Below are 20,174 nucleotides of genomic sequence, written 5' to 3'. Positions count from 1 at the left end.
CACTACAACTGATTTCCTTACTGTTTCCTACAATATTCCCAACACTAGTGATGTTAAAAGATATTGATGCAGCTTATGAACAGTAAACCAACATTTGGCTTCTTTGAAAAATCTACTTTTTAAAAATTTACATCTAAAGCACTGCATTAAGAAAAAGGCATTTATCCGCCATTTCTCGTCTTTTTTGATCAATGGAATCGGGTTTTAAAATGAGGATTTTGATAGACTCTTCAATTACAAATCCACTCTTCTTTCTGACTTTTAACACTGCTATTTAATGATACATTTTTGACTACTCTTTCAAAACAGAATTTTTAACTGGTCACTTATTTTTTTCCTTAGGTGTAAGTGTATCACCTCTGGAAAACACCTGCCTAATTAACCTTACATACACAACACTAAGGAGAATACATAAATATTTCAAAAAGTGAAAAACCACCAGACTCAACCTGGGGGCAGGCTTGGGGGTAAACAGTGTAGGTGAAGCACCCACAAGTCTTCAAGTAGTGGTGTTTGTCCCTAGCTCAGCCTAACCTAAGACATGACCTTCCAAAGGCAGGAGACAACGACATTACAAAAAGCACAACTCCGTGCCCTGTGCATCTGCTGCATGTCTGTCACAGCAAGTCTCTCCAGGAAAGGCTGCCAGAGAGTCAGGACTGTTCTGGGTTTTCTGTCACAGAAATCAGGTCTTGTTAGTATCCCGTTTCAGAGCATAATGCAGGAAAAATGGTCTGGCAACTTGCATTGCTCCTTGCAGGGCTGTAACAGAATGACATTTGCTGTTCCACTGCACTTCCCAGCAAAGCTGCAGGATCAGCAGCAGCAGCAGCACATGCCCTGGAACTGGGAAGCACTCACAGGCCTCTGCACGCGCTGCTGCATTCTGAAGGTCTCCAGTTTCACATTTCATTTAAACTACACATTAACTGACATCTGCTTAAATCAATTGTTTGAGTACCAATTCTGCAGCTGCACAAAGGGCAAGCAGAGGGGATTTAAATACTCATTTGTCACCAACATCAACAAGCATGACAGTATAAAGCAAATTAAGTAAAACAAAGTTAAATTTTAGCTCATAACTATATAAATTGGTAATTTTTTGGTGGAAAACATGGGAAAAAAGTTAATTTTTCATTTTTTACATTTCCCTAATAAAGTTCTTAAGCATTAAATATTAGCACTTTGCATTTCAATATAAAAGATTTAGAATTTCTATGCTTACTGTGGAGCACAAAGATGCCACGAGAACCATGAATGGGAAGAGGGAGAAGCAATTTCCCAACTCAAACACAGGGTGCTACACAACTGGGTGTTTCTTCTCAAAGGTGCTTCCTTAAAAATTAATGCTAATTTCAGTAGCCATGAGTTAGCCATTTCCCCTGTTTTCACACTCATATTGGACCACCTAAATCAGTGGTTTTAAAATTTACATCTAGTAATAGCAAAACAAACAATCAAAAAATTAAGATTTGAGCTAATAACCCTAATTTTCAAGTTGGGAAGCATTGCAAGTAAAAACATAACCTTGTTGCCATCACTTAATAAAAATGTAAGAAATATCACTGCAGACCCATTTCTGTGTCACATTCTTCCATTTCGTGATCATGTTTAGAACTACCATTTAGGAAGCCATTGGATGAAGTCTCAGCAACCCCATTGGAGTAGTGATCTGTTTCCATGTCTACATCATTGCTGAAAAGAGAGTAGTAAATACAAGTTTTACTCATATTTAAGTACTTAGGTTATCTTTACAACTTCATCACACTACTTCCTCATCTTAGCTACTGAAAAGCTGCTGTTAAATATTACCAAGCTAGACCACAGTGTCTTCAATAGCAACTGGTGATACCAGAGCACCATGGGAAGTTTTAAGGTTGTCTCAACATTAGTTTTCAGTAAAATACTATTTTCAGATGCTGAAAATTTAAACATGTCCCCCATTATTCAGGAGTAAGGAATATAACACATTCTAAATACAGACTGAAAAGTTCTTACCTTGTTTATATAATTGTATGTACACAGAGCTGAAGAAAATACTGAGAAAATATACTACTCCCACATTTTAATATAATTAGTATTTATACATAAAAAATCTAGTTAAGTCAATATACATCCTACTTGGAAAATACCATATTTAGGTAACTATTTTGAAAAAATGCATTTTCCTCTTATTTACTCTGTGAAATGACAGAGGGAAAACAAAAAAAGAAAACCTCAAAGCAAATGCTGAGTAAAGCAGAACACTAAAGAGACACTCAGTGGCAAATGCAGAGCATTCAGCTCCTCACAACCCTTTGCTCACAGCAGCTCACAGAAGTGTTTTTAGAAAATGCCAGCGTGGCTTTGGGGACTGAGCTTTGCTGACAGTTGCATCCTGGCCTGTTCTATTCCATCACAGAGAATAGCAACCTAAAACCTCTGTCAAGACCAAACAGATTCATTTGGAAGTTTAATATCTTGCTTCTAAGCAACCAAAAATATTCAGCTTCCTTTGAGGAAGGAAACCAAAAGGCCTCTCTGACTGGGCAAGAACTCAGCCAAAGAACTGTCTTCCTCCGTGAAAAATCTCCAAGTTGCCTGGACACTGCCAGACATTTTGGCAGAGGCAACTGCTGATGCAAACAGAAACTGTGGAAAGTCAAAAAGTAAATTGTTACTCTCACTTTTTTACCCCAATTATCACTATTCAACTAAAATACCTTTGGTCATCATCACCACATCATCACATCCTATGTGGTAGTTTTGGGAATCTGTTTTGCACAATGCAGCTGAGTGCTGTTGCATTTCACACCAAATTAGGAACTGCTGCATCCATGCACCCGGAGCTTAACTGTACTGGTTATGAAGAACCATATTAACCCTGCTTAGCAGATTTATTTTCACTCTCTGAACTGAATGCATTTGCACTCATGACAGTGACTGGAGTAGGCAAACAATCCTGGTGTACACAGTGAAAGGGAATCCACACTTCATTTGCATCTCAACTGTGTTTACTTTCCAGATACTGCCACAAATGGAGAGTATCTGGAAAACTTTTCATTACCTGTGTGCAACACACTTAAATCAGTTTCAGTGGCTTCAATTAAAATCCCAAGTGCCAAAGAGCTAATTAATCTTCACTATGGAACTTCATACCTGTAGCTATAAGCAAGGTAAATTTTGTCCATTGCATTTCCTTAACCCAACAGGAGAAAAATGTCTATTGAGCTTGAACTGTCAAAACAATCAGAGTTACCACAAGTTGTTGGCTCCTTACACTATGATTCAACTGTCCTTGGGGGCAGGGGGAAAAAATCACATCAAAATCCATTGAAAACTCTTCCCTGCCATACAAACACATGGAGAACACAAGCCTTAAAGTGATTTAGAAGCATCTAAAGTTTATTTACCTGGAATAGCTGTTAACCTGCTGTGATCTGGATACATTTATGTTGTTGAGCTCTGGTACATTCAAGCTGGTGGTTGTGTGTTTACTGTGACAGTAAGACTGATGCACTTTATTTGATATTACTCCATTACTGCAACTAGTTTCAAACCCTGCAAGGAAGTTTTAACAGTTGTAGTGATAAAGTGGTACTTACAGATAAGTTTGTACAAAAAATGAAGTGTTTACTGACCAGGAACAAGTATGCTAAATTTGCCACACAAACTCAAGTACTTCACCTCCACGTTTCAGGTATTTGAACCATTAAGGCTTCTAGAGCACAGAAGTTAAGCACTATTTAACAAGTATGAACACAGAGACAAGAAGGTTTTTTTCCAGTTGTAGTAATATACTGGTAAAACAGAAAACTGCACATATGTAGAAGTTGTTTAGAAAATCTTTTCTAGGCCACTGCAATCATTATGAATGGAAGCAAACATTATTAATTCCTGATCACATAATTATTTTGATATATGTGCAGCAGAATTCAGTGCTGAATACTTTGCATGTTGCTATACTTACATACAACCTCCCTCCTCCATACAACCATGTAATTATTTTAATTGTTAATATTGTGCTTTGCTAAAAAAAATTACACCATGCTGTGAAATTATGATGCCTAGCTAAAATCTCTTCTGACCCTTCTAAAATATAACAGGAAAACTACCATTTGAAGCAAACATGTAATTGCCAGTTCCATCAAACCAAGAGCTCCCAAGTATGTTCTAAAATAGAAACAGGTCACAGGAAGGGCTTATTATAAAGAAAGCAGCTGCTGCCATTTACAAAATCCCAGACATCAATTCTAGTAATACATTCATCAACCTGCCTCCATTTTCAAAATTACAAAAAGTACAGGTACTTTCTACACTACATCCAAATAACCACCTGAAGAACAACCAGAAAATCTGAGTGGCTCTTCACTGACGCAGGTGATGGCACTCTCTTGACACAGAGGAAAGAAAAGCAAAGCTGCTGTCCCCTTCCAAGGGCAGCAGTTACTCTGATGGCCAGGCTACACTGACTTTCCACTCCAGCCCAGAGAGGAAAAAAAAAATAAAAGTGCCCCAATCAGTTCCAGTTTGGATTTGGAAATTAAAGAGAAGTGAAAGCTGATGGTCTCTGCTACCTTAACAGTCTTAGTTTGAAGACTAAGGATGCCATGTTCAGGTACCATCTTAACATGCTCAGCTTCCATTCAGCAGGGGTGCTTTGGAAGGGATGGGGATCTCCCCATAAGCTTGGGACAGCTCTGAATATCAGTGGCTTCCCACTGAAGACTTCCCACTACTTAAATGCTCTTAAGAAATGTTTCAACTGTGCAGACTGAAATGTGGCTGCCAGCAGCATGTCTTTTACTCAACCATACCACCCAGCTTCTGGTGCTTCCTGCTCAACCACAGCTATTCTGACTTCTCCATCAACACCACAGGAAATGGATGATATATACCACTTACTGTATTTAAACCATCTTGCCCAAGCCATAAATTATCATCAAAAGGACAAGAGAAATATATGTCAGAACTTTCCACCTCCCAGAGGGAAGCACTTCTTAGAATTGGTGGCAACCTACTTTGCAAGAAGTAAAGCCATCACAAAAATTTTGTGATGAAACTTTCCTTTTTCCCAGTGACTGGAAATCCTGTATTTTAATCATTAACTTTTTACTGTTACACACAGCATTCAGCATAAAATCTTAAGTTTAAAAAAAAATAAATTCCACGTGGCATGGTATGTCCAAATCTGTGTGGTCTATCCTCCACATGAACTTACCAGCGAAGTGTGTGTTGCTCCCTTTGCCTGTTGCCAAATTGTGAATGTTCATTCCATGGCTGGGACTCATGCTAGGACTACTGAATGACCGTGGGCTAACAGGGTAACTGTCTTGAGATTTTGGACTGTGGCCTCCCAAGCACCGCACTTCACTGTCTGTACCATTCACCATCTCTATGAACTGACGCACCCTAAACAAAAGGCAAAAAGTTAAGCTAATAAAACCATTTACACATTTCAAATTACCAACGATAGCAACGATTTCATTTTAGTGTTAAATATAGAACAAGTCTGACTCAACAAAATGCTGAATGTCAGTAACCCAATCGTCAATAAGCTCTGGAGCATTCCGCCAAAAATACACAATTACAAATTTCTGAGGGAGCAGAACAGGAATATTATCCTTGGAGGACAGCCTTTGTCACTAAGTCCTCAAAGTCTAGAGATTTAAATGATATTTTCTTGTTCTAACTGTTTTCTTTTACTGGCAGGGGCAAGGTTATTTCTTGAGAAAGATATGTCATTATGTTGTCATGTCTGTCATTTCTCTCAAAGTAAATGAGAACAGAGTTTGATTGTCTGGAACATTACACATTAAAGGGTAACTCTTAACATTAAACACCTGCACTAGAAAACAGTTCGAAAAGCAAACTCCCATACAAACCTTCCCTTTAGAGGCTGTTGCTCTTTGTCAATTTCATTTTAGATAAGGAGGTTTTACTATGGACTTTAAGGAAGCTCAGAACTCCTGCTTTATGCTTAAGGCTTCAGTAGCCTCAATAGAACAGGCAAAATTTGGAAAGACAGACTGAGAAAAGGATAACATAAAATTGACACTATTGAGTGAAGTCTTTCATCAAATGTTTGCATTTTGTGAATTCTGTGATAAGTCTGGAGTACTATCATGTGAATTCTGTTCAGCACTTGAGCATGACAGACTTCAAACACATTCCAAGTTACTTAACTGAACATAAAATTAAAGTGCTTTGTTCTTAGAGGAAATAACGTATTTTTTCCACATTCAAACATTGCAATATGATACAAAATTCTGGAGAACAGCACAGCTGGCAAGTAAAAATGCCAGAATGAAGGTGACTATTGTGTGCCTGGGAAGCCAAGAGAACTCTTTGGGATTATGGAATTTTCAGAGTTTTAGCCAGAATTTTCTAGTAAAGTGGCATGGAATGAAACAGCTTTAAACTGGTCTTTAAAGTTAGTCATTCCTTTGGAGGAACAGACTAACTTATGCCATAAGGATTCTTAACCATCTTGAATGTGCTACTATTTCAGTTTCCATTTTAAGTTTTGTTTGACACCCAAATGGGACTAAAATTCATTAAAAAGAACTACAGAACTTAGTTCTGGAGAACAAGTCTATAGGGAGATGTGAATTATGCTGCAAACCAGGACCTCGATGACAAAACCTAGTTAAACATGTAGCAAATAAGAAGAGCATAAAAAAGTGAAATACACACATTTTCTAAAAAGCGCTGCTTAACTTTGTATAAATTTCTGTGAAAGCTTTAAATGAGTAACTGTCTTGTCTCAGAAGGTACTGTGCCATCTATAAACACACATCTGTATAATTTGAAGACTCACTTTAATGCAAATAAGAGATTAGGATTTCTTTCTAGTAAACTTGGATACAACTGTTGTGTTGTTTCAATGGCTTCTCCCATTCTTCCTGCTAAAACCAATTTCTGAATTCCTGTTCACCAAAAAACAAATAAGAGATTAGGATTTTTTTCTAGTAAACTTGGATACAGCTGTTATGTTGTTTCAATGGGTTCTCCATTCATCCTGCCAAAACCAATTTCTGAACTTCTGTTCAGCAAAACCAACATCAGTTAAATGGACAGCTCATGGATTAATACACGTACATTAACGATTAAAAGACACTGCAACCATCAATCAACAAGATTCTTTTCCTTTTAGAAAAAAAATAGTGTAAAGAAAGATCATGTTTCCTTAAAATGTTCAACACGGAAATTTAAGACCTGCACTCCACCTACATGTATCTAAATGAAAACTCAGTATTTTTATTTATTACCAGCATCCAACTGCTTTGTAGTCAGACTATGCATTTAGAGCTAGAATAAGACTGCAGACACTCTTCTGTGATTTATTTCTCATTTTCACAACTTTATAAATAAGCACATTTCAAATTACTGTCACTCAAGAACATCCAAATTGCATCGCACTCCTACAGGTTCAATTTTGACTAAGAAAAACAAAAATTCAGTCTCTTTCACCTACAACACATACTTGTAATCAAACTACAGTTGAGTAAAATCTTTCACAAAGGCCCCTGCTTTAGTTGATGCTTCTATGGCTGTAACTTGGCTCAAGGTCCAAACAGCCTCCCAGTTCTCTTCACCAACAGAGAAACTGATCCAAATGAAAAAAACCCCAACAAATGTGTTGTTTTACAACCAAAGCAGTTTCCCCATGTGGTATGTCATACAGTAACACAAATGGTCACATGCTGATGGTCACAGAGCAGGGATTTTAATGGAAGGGGAAGGCACTGTTCCATCAAGCTGTCAAACAGCACTGGCATGGCAAGTTAGAACTGAACTGCTGTTAGTTGTGCTTGTCCTCTTCCCCTCAATCTGTAAGCAGGAAAACTCAATTTTCATTTAATTTATAAAACATTCTCTAAACTCAATCCCTTTTCACAGTTCAGATAATAATATGTATGTTTGTCATGACTAAGTTTTATATTCCTGTTTGCGACTAACCATTAGTTCTCACAAATACTCAGAGACACTACACACACTTGTTTCAGACATACCACAACTTTCCATTCAAGAGAAAAGACAACAGATAATTTACCACATTCTGCTACATCAAACAAGTTACAAAGTATTACTGTGCAGATTTTTCATACCCAGCTGCTCATAGATGTGTAACATTAGATGACAGCAAAGAACTGTGCTATGGAGTAGTGCTGCACAAGCAAATTCTACAACGCTGCTTAAGAGAAAGCTTTATGTAGTATGTGTTTAAGGGAGAAAAAAAGGGATGCAACGTGCTTTCCAGCCTTACTTTGTCTGTTCTTAATGGAAGCTAATTCTTCTAGCACAGTCTGGTCTGTGGATCTGGCGAATGCCTCTGCTGTTGCACAGTATCCATGGTGAACTAAGTAAGATGATACCATTCTAAAAATAAACAAAAACAGAACTCAGAAATATTCATTAAATACAGGTAAGAAACCAAGAACTCCTAAGTTAAAACCCTTTGATAAAATAAGCTGACTGAATTGAAAAATTCAGCTTGAAATGCAGAGACTTCTGTACAAGTCAGACAAAAGTAATTCAGTTAAGAGTCAGTATATTATTCAAAACGCTGTACAGAAAAATAATTTTTAAAAATAATAAATGCATAACTTTATTATGATGAATTTTAGTAACAATTATTCACGACCTAAAGGCAGGGTCAGTTCAAATACTAACTGCTAATTAAGCTGGAGGGTTTTTTTCTCATTACACCCACTGAAGTGTGATTACTGCACATTAAGTTTTTGTTTTCACTGAAAAAATAAAAAATGCAAAGTGAGAACCACCATTTTTCCAAGAAGCAGTAATGAGACATAATTTAATCTGGCATGCTGAAGACTGAGAATGCAAAGGGAAATTTCCAGAGCCCAGAGTATTAAAGCTGACCATTACAACCACTGTGACTTTCCTAAAAACTCCCCAGTCCATATTAGAGAAGTCAAATTAGAACAGAAGTCTTACACTCATTATTATACAGTCAAAATTATTAATGATACAGACAACTCTGCCACAAAATCTGTTCATACTCCCTTTTTACATTATTTTCAAACCTGGTAACAAAATTACTTGCACTATTTTTTAACAACATCTATCACCTTTTGCACAAGACAATAGCTATAATGTTTTAAACATCTCTGAAATAATACAACTAACAACTTTTAAAAAATTAGTAATATTAATATTATTACTATTATTAATATATATTATATATTAATATATAATATTAAGTCTTACTTCTGAATCATTGTTTGCCACTCTCCTTCCCGATCTCCTATTGGAAATCTGTCAATCTGTGCTTGAATTTTGGTTCTCCACTCTCGCATGTAGTCTTCAATATCAAATACAAATGGGTGTTGTCCAAAATTAGCATCCACAACCTCTCCTGGTGTTTGAAGCCCTACTGTAGGGTACAAGTTTGGCTGCAAGAAATATTCTAGTTAGTTTTTGACACTTGCCCTGAAGTCCCCACTCTTGTGGGTTTGGTTTTTTTTTTCACCTCCAGTAACAACCTCTCTGCTTCTATGAGTGTGTTCCAGCAGTAAAAGCAGCTTCTGTCAATACAGCAACACAATGACTGACTAATTTTACTCCTAGGACTCATAGTTTCTTTTTGTTCAGAAGAAGAAAATCTTACTGACATTGTAGCCAGAAAATACACCTTTTAAACTGTGCTACATGTTACAACTTTTGGGCTAAATTCCACAAAATACTAAGTAACAATTTCTGATGATTTTTAAAGACCTGTTTTTTCCTTTAAAAAGAGAACAGAAATTAAACTTACAAAGTCGGCCATTTTCCTTTTAGGGTGAAATACTTAAAACATCACTGAATTTTAGTGTTAAGAACTGACAGGATAGACAACTCAATAGCCTCAAAGTCCAATTGTAGTGCCTAACAAAAACTGTAACAATGCATTGATGTTTTCATGAATTCCTGGACTTGTATCTAGGAAAATACTTTAACAGCATTTATTGTTGTCTCAGTTTTATTTTCTGCTTAGAAACTAGGTCTCCATGCAAATTTAAAATATGCCAAATATGAGAAAGGTAAAATCTGCCTGTTGGTATAAAGGCGATTTTCTTAAATGCAATGAGCATCTCAGCAATGGCAAGGCAATCAATTGTGTGAATGGGGTTTTATTACTAGGGTCTTCTGTGTGTGTGGGGGGAGATAATTAATTTTTTTTTTTGACATTTACTTAATAAACATACCCACAATCATAATTACAATGCAGACAATGGTGGTATGGTATAATAGGATGTTGATCTATAGAACTATTATGCTAAATTAAAGCTATCAGTAAGAAGTTATCAACACGCAGGTCAGTAGGAACTCCGGAGCCCAGAGAACCCAGTGAAATGAAAAATACTCTGGTTTCTCAAACCACGCCCAAGCCAATCTTGCCTCTATTTTCACAAATACATAATTTGCTTTTTTAAATAAACATGCTCATACTGTTACCTAGTCTAAAGTAATCAACAAACCACAAGTTTCAAATCTTTTAACGAGATGGAAACCATTGATTCTAAAAAGGGGTTCAGCTTCATACTTCAGATTATAGTGTCAGTTTTCCTGAGCTGGCACCATGTGCAAGCAAGGAGTCCTGCTAGCATCCTGAAGATCCAGAACAGTGGCAGTGGTTTCCTACACAAAACACTCAACCCTGTGGTAGGACTAAGAGGCTCCTTGGGTTACTGACTTCATTTTTCCTTAATATCTGTCCTTGTCTCTTAAGGCCACACAAAGGAAGTAGCAGGCCAGATGGATGTGCATCACACACTGCACCTTAAACAGATTAAATCAGAAATGAAGTGGAAGAGAAGAAAACCACAGTAAGTGCAGTATCATGTCTGTATCAGTAGTATAGGGAACAGATGCCAGTTTTAAGGAAAGCACACTTTAATTGACTCAAAAGGTACAAGACTTCAGATATGTGCAGCTTTTAAAAAAAGAAATTTGATATACAAATGTACATCATATGTATTTGATACATCAAATACATTTAATTCTGTGAAGCAAAAATTGTGAAAATCAGGCATCAAGAATGAGTTACAGTGACATTATCTCAAGCAGCCATTGGTTTTTAATACAGCTCTGATTCTCTATGTAAGGCTTGAATGTGCCAAAGCATGTAATAGCTATTTGCATGTATTATTCTTCTGCTAAAAAAAACCTGAAAAGGAAAATCTCTTGTAAGGACCAGTGTAAAACCAAAACACTTTCTCCTTCAATTAAAAATTCACCACTGAAATAATTATGAGAAATATCTAATATTAAATTGGCTACAAAGATTATCATTGTGATTACAACAAACACAGGGTAAATGCTAGTCTGATCTGAAACATCTGTTTAAAGACACAAAGGAAAACTGTTTGAAAATGCACTTATCTTACCGGTAAATCTGTAAAAGCGATGCCTGTAATAAAGAGAAAATTAAGATTAATTTCCATGTCTCTGGATTCTAGCCTTATTTTCTTAAATGTATCATTATCTGTTCAGAAATCTCACTCAAACATCTCACAAATAAGCCAAGTACGGTGAAATCCACAATGCTTACGCACAATTCATGTTTTTTAAATAATAAATGGCGGTATTTGGCAAAAAGTAATCATCATTCAAAAATACTTAAATTGCCCTTAATTTTTTCAAAACAGGTCATAAGACTTAGCAAATCATACAGATAGGCAGATCAGAAAGTCTGAAAGTTCTAGCTACATACTAAATTTAGAGAAGAAAGGTAAGGATATCTGAAAATACTTTTTCACTTGCATGCCATGATGCTGCAACATCAAGATTTAATGGTGTCTTTTCTTGTTTGCTATTACTTTTCTTCATGCTCACACACAATCTTCACACAAGCAGCACATGTCTGTAATACTCCAAACCAGCCTGCAAATGTTTCACTCTAATCCATGCCTCATGCTTTGGTTTTCAAACACTACAGCTTAATATCTTGTTACATAATTACAAACATCCATCTACCCATAGAACCAAGGGAGAGATTTTGCTGTCTCGGGATTAGAGAAAAATATGACCTCTATACACTTCAGGAACTTCAGGCAATTTCAGGGGGTGGGAAGCTTTCAGTTAAAAAAACCCAACCCATCAGTAATCTCCTTCTGACAGCCAAATAACAACAGTATTTCAGAATTTCCTTTATTGTTGCAAGTATTTTTTTTTAATGCTGAATTATTCAAATCCACTTATTCCTTCAACTTTCGATTTATTTTGTACCACCTTTTCAAACTTAAGATGAAAAAAAAGCTTTTAACCTTTGTCCTAAATTCCATCCCTGTTTTCAATCTCTACTCTTCACCAGGATATCAAACCTCAAGAGCATCTGGATTCCTTACCCACACCTTCTGAGACAGAAGGATGGCACACTGAGTGAATCTGTTTCCTTTGTTTGCTCCCATCACATCTCTAAGCTATCATTTTATTTTTTCCCTGCTCTTACTCTATCTTTTTCTAAGCGATACCATTTTTTCTATTTGGCAATTTTGACATCCAACTTGCTATTTTCCAAAATGGAGGCTGTAGGTATGACAAATAAATGATGACTAAGTGGTATGTAGGTGCTGGGGTCTTGGGGTGGGGGGGTTTGTTTGGGGATTCTTTTCAACCCAGGATTTCACACTTGCATGACAATAGCTTAGCCCTTTCTAGAGCATCAAATCCCAGGCTGAGTCTGAAACCTCCTATATTCTAGACCAAGCATGTGGGCCCAGAGAAGAAACATAAAGTCCTCCAAGTCATGGATGTACAGGAATTCTGGACAACTAGCAACTGCAACAACTCAGTGAGACAGACAAATTTCTGATTTCTTTTGCCACTCAACACAGAATCAATTTTCTTATGTCTGAAGCTAAAGCTAGAAAAGTCCATGACAGCAGAACAGCTGTCAGGTTTCCTTCTGAAATCCATAAAGTGTTTGTCAGACTCAGTCTATGACAGATGACATTTTATTAGCCTCCTCTCACCTATGCCATTCTGGTCTCCTCTAAAAACAGATTTTAATCTTTTGCGCTGTTGCTTCACAGTTGGCCTAATCCAGTCTGCTTTATGTTTTCCACTGAAAAGGAGGGCTCTGCTCTTGCCTTCCTAGCTCGCTCACGCTTTCAGGTGACCATAAGGGCAGTGAGAATACTCGTGTCTTTAGTTGATCACGTGATCCAACTTCCTTGTAGGCACATTGTGAATGTTTCAAAAAGGGAATAAGGTAAGACTGCTTTTCTCAGCTTTAACCCAGTCAAAGATTAGGGCAAACACAAGCCCATTATCTTCCACTTGGACCTATCCTGCAACAGGATGCCAAAAGAAACAACTACACAGTGCATGGTTCAAGTGTCCCACTGCCCTAGGTCTCAAGGTATACAGACTCATTCAATTTAGAAGGAACATTAAATCATGAAAGAATATAATCACAGAAATGATTAAATGGAATTGACCTCAGGAGGAGATTCGAAAGCCCTGCTGTAAGTAGAAGCAGGAAAACTCCTAAGTCAGATGTGTTTGCTTAAGGCCTGAGCAAACAAACTGTCAGTCATGTTCAGGGAGGCTAGAAAAGAATTTAAACCACATCCTTCCCCCTTTTTCCAAACCTACTTAGTGTTTGCCAATGTAAGAAAATAAAACAGTAACTTCAAGGCCACCTATCTCAATAATCTTACTTCATTTCATGCTACCCTCTCCTTTCCTTATCGCATTTCTACCCATCACAGGAACCTTGTTCTTCTTTGAGCTTCATCTGTTCAAAGTTCCTGCTCCCCTCAACACAATTCCAAGATCTCTTCCCAAGCCCCCACTCCTTTCCTAATGCAGGAAGTAATTTTTTTTCTTCTTTCTTTACCCTCTGTATCTTGGCTCATTAAATTACATTAAGTAACTGAAATAGATATTCTATAAAAATTTTTAACTCCACCCACTCCTGACATCTTCAAATTCAAAAATTATCTCACAGTGTTGCCTAATACTACAATTTACTGTATGAGTTTAATGGACTTAATTTTAGCTCAACTTTTATAATTTATGGCTTTAGCCCAACTATGAATGACTCCAGACTGGGAATCCAAAAGACACTGTTCTCCAACACATTCTCAAAATAACATGCACCCAATATAAGGTTTTAGTGAAGGCTGGATGTTCCCCCTACAGCAGCAAGAAATTTTAGCTATATCCATTCTCCTTATTTTCAGTTCTCTTACTATCTATTACTTTACAACTATTAAGCACTATTTGTGGATTTACAAATGGAGTTCATTACTGCAGATCCTGTGGAATGAGATGCTGTAAGACGAATCCTCCCAAATTCACAAGGAATCTTAGTGCTAATGGCACAGAAGAAATTATTTTTCCCAGTTCTTTAATTACTTTATAGGCTATAAAACTATCAAAAGAACTATTCAAACCCTGTGCTCCTGATGTGAAGAGGGCTCCCTATTCACAACAGACTTAAAGACACAGTGCTGCCATGAAAGGCAGCATTGCTCCATACCCAGGCTGTGTCCATTCTTGGTGTAGAAGCAGGTGTTATTGATAAGGTTGACACAACAACCAATGACATCGCCCGTAGTAAACGTTGGGCCGTAAGGTTGTCCCGTTCCAGAGGAACAGAATGAATGTCCATCGTCTCCATGGTAACCATATGAATGTTTATCCCAACCTAGAGAACAAAAGCATTTGCAATTTATTCATTTTCTTTATTATTAAATAAATTGAAGACTGTGCTAAGTTGGTATATTCTAACCAGGTTAATACAGTTAATTATTATGCTCAGCTTTCTGCTTTCTAATATTTCTTATCTAGGAAAGCCACTGGGTAATCTTTAAAATGACAACTTCTTTTATCAAAACGGCTGAATAAGTAATTGCATTTGTAGTATATAACAGGTAATGCAAATTCAGATAACACATTTTTCTCTTTATGCAAACATACAATATTACCAACACCAAAAATATAATCGGCTACAATGCTGAAATTCAAAAAGCCAAATACAGATCTGACATGTCCCAGTAAAACAGTGAAGATTCTCCTATTCTCCCTTTCATTTTGCAGAACTATTGCTACCATATGTCATAATCAGATTCTTCCTGGCTACAAACCAAACAGGCATCTCTGGGGAAACATATTTCTAGTCCTGATTATTCTCAATGACTATTCAGCAGCAAGCAGCCTCTGCATAATAACAGAATCTCCAGACTAAAGTGTAACTAGCTATGCTGCCCCTGAAAATAAAAATAAATTTTCGATAAAAGGAAAAAAATTAGCAATACAGGTGAAAATCACAGCTAAGAGAAAATAATTATGCATGCAAATATGGTGCTGATTTTGCAGGTGAAGAAGCTGTAGAATGTTTAAGAAGCTTCATACTGTTACACTACTCAATGAAATTCACAACAAGCAATCTTGGTCTGTGCTCTTTTATAAATACCTATCTACACTCTCTGCAAGTCAATACTGAACCTCTTCTGTCAAGCTGCTGCCTAGCAGGTTAATTTGGAAGTATTTTCCACACTTAGACCCTTAATTCTTATCATCAGTAGCTTCAGATGGTACCATATTAAGCATCTCTCAGTAAATTAAAGACAACCCCAAATTATTGCAGTTACATTGATTAGTAGTATCTTTGATAATTATAGCATCCTAAATCATACTTAAACTTAATGCCACCCACAAATAATTCATGAGCCTTAGGTGGGCTCACAGTGTAACAGGGACTTTGCAGTCATCATATGATTCTCTACCAGAGCATTTGGGTAAGAAAGTTAAAACTCAAAAGTAATGAAATGCAGATACTCTAAGGTCAATTCAACATGGTTTTATATTTTGGTAATTACAAGGACCTCAGTTGGTTTGTTTTGGGTGGATATTTTTTACACATTTAAACGTCTGTTAAAAACCCAGTCTTTTATGTATACACACACAAATTAAGAGATACTACAGACAATTGTTAACTAGACAGTGTCCCTGAGTATGCAGGTCAATGGAACAGTCAAAACTTAAAACCAGGCTACACACTCTTACTATGAAGGCTAGAAAGGTAAAGGTACAGAAAGTGACAAAAGGAGAGTTCCCTCCATGTTTGACAGAAAGTTTTTATCATAGTAGCTCATTTTTATTGCTAGAAATCCAGTGTACAGAGCATGGAAATCTATAGCTTCATTTGTATCAGGACACAAGATGAAAATTTTAAACTGTATTTGTTTGCTAAAAAGTATCTGCATAATGTTAAAAATAACAGTAAGAGCTGACAGAAGTAGTACAGAAGTAAATGTAGAGTAAAAGTTAAACTTTTCAGCTGCAAGTGTTACATAACGCCAGTAACAGATACAACACAGAGGTGCCATGCTACACTCTATTGCTTACCAAAGCTGAAGCATATTTTAAAAACCAATGTAAGTAAGTAACCAAAACATACCTGGTAGTCTGTTCATGTTCACACCCTGTGCCGAAAGCCCAATTCCCATGTAACTAAAAACGAAAGAACAAAAGAAATGCATCTGTCTCTTACAAAAATACATATGTATGTGCAACATTGCCAAAAAACACTATGCTGACTAATCATCAACCATTTAAGCTACTGAGAGGTCATTTAATAGTGGCATAAGAACACGGGATTCTCAGCATATATGGTTTAATATGGACAGATCCCGTCTCTGCAAGAGGTAAGGACAACTTTCTTTTCTTTTTGGCATCCTGGATTGTTGATAGAGAATAATGCTGTTAGCTAAAATGTTTAAAGCATGAACAAAGAAAGCCAAAGGTCACAGCTTATTTTGAAAGTAGGGGTACAGTCATACACATATCAATTTCATCATCTTCAACACACCAAATGATGTCTTGCAGACAAACTGGAATGAGTAATTTTATAAAATACATGCAACACTGCATTACTTTAGCAGCAAAAACGCAACATTGCACAGCACTTATGAAAAGATCACACTGAAACATTAAATGCCTGGATTGTAGAGCAGAATGTTAACTCAAGAAATTTACCAGCAATAGCTATCAGCTGCTTGCAATCTGGTGGTAAACTAAAAAGGGGAAAATATTTGTACTACACTAACCAGTAGGCTGAAATAAAGTCCAAAAGCCAGCTTTACAAAAAGGTGGTTTTAATAAAGTCAGTATCCAGTACAATTGTTAACAATTTAATAGTAAATATTAGAAAGCTGAAATTAAGAATTTCCTCATCTCTAAATAAAACTATTAGAAGTTAGTAAAATCAGTTTTGCTTGTTTTTTAAGCAAAACTAATGCCATTACCAAGACAACAAGAATACAAAAAGAGAAACAGCAATATGAAAAGCTAAGCTTTCACCATTGTCTCTTGCCCAAAATAAAGCAACCCCCCTCCAACAACTAAAGCATCCAAAAAGCTAACATTGATAACATTTACTTGTTATCAATAATTCAAAGTATTTTGACACTAGTTCACATCAGTTAACAAGAATTTGCTATGAAACAATAAACTGTATGAAAACAAAAGATTCACCTGGGGCAATCTGGAAAGTTTAAGTCAACAAACATGACCTTTGTATTCCCATCTCATAAAATGAAACTTTCAAGCAACTGTTCCACTTGGAAGTGCAGGTTAATCTGCTATTTAAAATGGTTTTGACACAAAATTAAACTGAGCAGAACTTCTGCTCAGAAGTGACATGCTTAATTGTGTATGGGGGTTTCTGCTTTTTCTATGGATCACTTCTAACAGTTACCATACCTGATTCTATGTTTCATGCTTAAAAAGCCCTCTTCTGATAATTTCTAATGTATAATAATACCATCTTTCTCTCTCAAACATACCAGCATGAAATGGAACCTCAGAACCATATACAGCAGATATTGCATTTAAAAATACTGAAGAGCTGAAGCAAAGGGCAACAAACAAAAGGATTAGTCTTTGCTGCATTGCTGAATACATTACTGAGGCACCACTGCAGCAGCAGATTCAACAAAACAATTACAAATGAAAGCAACAAGTGGAAAGCCCTTGATTTTGTCTTAAATAATAAAGGCAGAGTTGTTATTAGCATAGTCTGAGGTCTGACACATGAAGGATACTCATGTGAAGACTGAAAATCTCTTGTTCATTAAAGAAAGGATGTTTACTTTTTAAAACAATTTTAGATAACTTGAATGCCACTGACTGCAAAAAGCCTTTGAATGCAAGTCAGATTTAAAATGCAATCAAGGTTTTGTTTCAGTATTTTTATAGTAACAAGACTGAGGTTACACAAAAATTCAAAATATTAGATAGATGATCATTGTCTAGGCAACATTTTGATATCACCACTGTTTTCTTCCTCAGATATCCTAACTTCCAACCCTCCTCAGTAACAGCTGTAAACACAGATAAACTGTATTTAATACAGCTGGGAACAAGGAATCTTTACCCACTGATAGTGACTGGAAAGCACTAGGCACTAACACCATCTCAGGAAGAAGATGCATGTTAACACTGTATTTTTCCCTGGGATTCACTTACAACTACTTGAAATGTTAACACCATTTTGCAAAGGAGACTTGCTATTAACAGAAACTGAAGTTAGATAAAAACATTGCAACTAAGAATTTACTATAGACATCTTTCACAAGGCAAAAGGAAAGTCTACAACTTATGGTTTGAAGTGAGCGAAATTAAAGGCTCATCAATTAAGCTAATTTATTCTTTTTTAGAGTTGATAGATAGGTAATTTCATGTTCAACTACATTAATACACTATAAATTGAGGGGGAAAATAGTACCATGACAGACAGCCTTTAAATGCTACAATATTTATTAACAGGAGTTGTATCCATCCCAAATCACTACATGTAACTTTCTTACCTTTTCCTCACACCTGTAACAGACATTTTTGTTCGGTTTTTTTTAAGACACTTAACCCTTGTTTAGGTCAAGAGTCAGGGTTTGCAAAGACTTGCTTCAGTGGAAGGAAGTACATAAACTGTCCTCCCGTTTGCTGATTGAAGTTCACATTTCATGCACGTCAGGATAAAGAAGAGTGGCAGAGCTATGTATTTAAGTTTTCCTCCCTTAGTTTATGACAAAAATGATGGGCATCCCAACAAGCAGCCCGGGTGCAATGCAGGCTCAGAATATTCTAAGTCAGCTCATAATGCACTTGCTGTCCTGTCACATTAATAGGTTTGGTCTAGGAGACCAAAGTGGACCTTCCTGTTCTTCCTGCCTGCAGCTGTGTCAGCCATAGAAGTTGTCCTTGGGAAGTGGAGGTGTCAGCACCATGAAGCAACACCCTCAGTCCATCCTGTAGCACCTTCCAAAAATGGACCTGACACAGCATGGCTTCAGAGACCAGAGAGGGTGAACAATGGTGTGGTTCTGATGCCGCCTCCCTCAGTACTTGAGGACTGTTCCTCCACCTCAGCTCCCTACCCAGACACATCCTGGCCTTTGCAGGGAGGATCATTTCTCCAGGCAAATGGCACAAAGTGGCCTGGTGCCTCTTTTATTAAGCAGCCCCTCTTTCTGAGCAATTTCAGTCCCACTGGCTGCTGCTCATCACCTCAGTAACATGCTCAACTCTTACAGGATCTCATAAAATAAACAACCACTCATGGAAGATATGAAATCAACCCATGAGAGTCTGAAATAAGAGACTACAGCTGGAAAAAAATTTAAAGTACAGCCAAACTGGTAATAATGACCAAGAAAGCAAGAGTATTTTAAAAAGTCTTGGTTTTTTTCACTTCATATTGTATTTATTCTTGTTCCAGTCCAGTTCAATTAAGATATAAGTTACCATTTTAGTGTGTCAGCACATTTTCTAGTTTACATTTCACAAGTCATATAGAAACTTTAGGAACACCACAAAACTACAGAATTAAAAATTTGCTGAAGATTCATTTCTTTACCACAAAGCAGAAGAGAAAATGTCAAAAAAAAAGAGGCATTATGATACCTACTTTTTTCCTGTAACACATACTGAAAAGCCTAGGCTTCTCTGCAGAGAAATGTTTCAGAAGTAGAAAGCTCACAGTAACTATTTTCTCCTCAAGTATCTTCCTAGTCAAAGAACTAAATTTACATTTTTGCTGGAGCCTAAAGTTTCCACTTGGATGCCTGAATAGATTAATTGTGAGAAATAAAAAGAGCCAGAGCCAAATAGAAGGGAAAAACAGCAGTAAGAGATGGTACAGAACTGCAGATGCTAAAAGATCAAGAAATTAACAAATC

The 20,174-nt window shown here is 36.7% G+C and overlaps 1 protein-coding gene across 4 annotated transcripts in view; it reads right to left on the bottom strand.

Moving 5' to 3' along the window:
• RANBP9 (RAN binding protein 9) overlaps positions 1 to 20,174 on the bottom strand; it is a 38,714-nt gene that overhangs the window by 2,799 nt on the left and 15,741 nt on the right. For 2 of the 4 annotated variants that reach the window (XM_039712219.1, XM_039712216.1), the window contains exons 3-11: positions 16,397 to 16,449; positions 14,474 to 14,641; positions 11,373 to 11,395; positions 9,214 to 9,398; positions 8,249 to 8,361; positions 6,800 to 6,908; positions 5,201 to 5,391; positions 3,393 to 3,540; positions 1,574 to 1,695 (exon numbers count right to left, since the gene is read on the bottom strand). In XM_039712219.1, the coding sequence (XP_039568153.1) occupies positions 1,574 to 1,695; positions 3,393 to 3,540; positions 5,201 to 5,391; positions 6,800 to 6,908; positions 8,249 to 8,361; positions 9,214 to 9,398; positions 11,373 to 11,395; positions 14,474 to 14,641; positions 16,397 to 16,445 (1,108 nt within the window). In that variant the 5' untranslated portion in view covers positions 16,446 to 16,449. The remainder of the gene's footprint in view (positions 1 to 1,573; positions 1,696 to 3,392; positions 3,541 to 5,200; positions 5,392 to 6,799; positions 6,909 to 8,248; positions 8,362 to 9,213; positions 9,399 to 11,372; positions 11,396 to 14,473; positions 14,642 to 16,396; positions 16,450 to 20,174) is intronic. The other 2 variants (XM_039712217.1, XM_039712218.1) reach the window with 1 other exon arrangement.

This window comes from Passer montanus, unplaced genomic scaffold, assembly GCF_014805655.1.
Source record: "Passer montanus isolate IOZ18808 unplaced genomic scaffold, ASM1480565v1 scaffold26, whole genome shotgun sequence".
In the NCBI taxonomy this organism is placed as follows: domain Eukaryota; kingdom Metazoa; phylum Chordata; class Aves; order Passeriformes; family Passeridae; genus Passer; species Passer montanus.
This window is presented reverse-complemented; position numbering and strand designations above follow the sequence as displayed.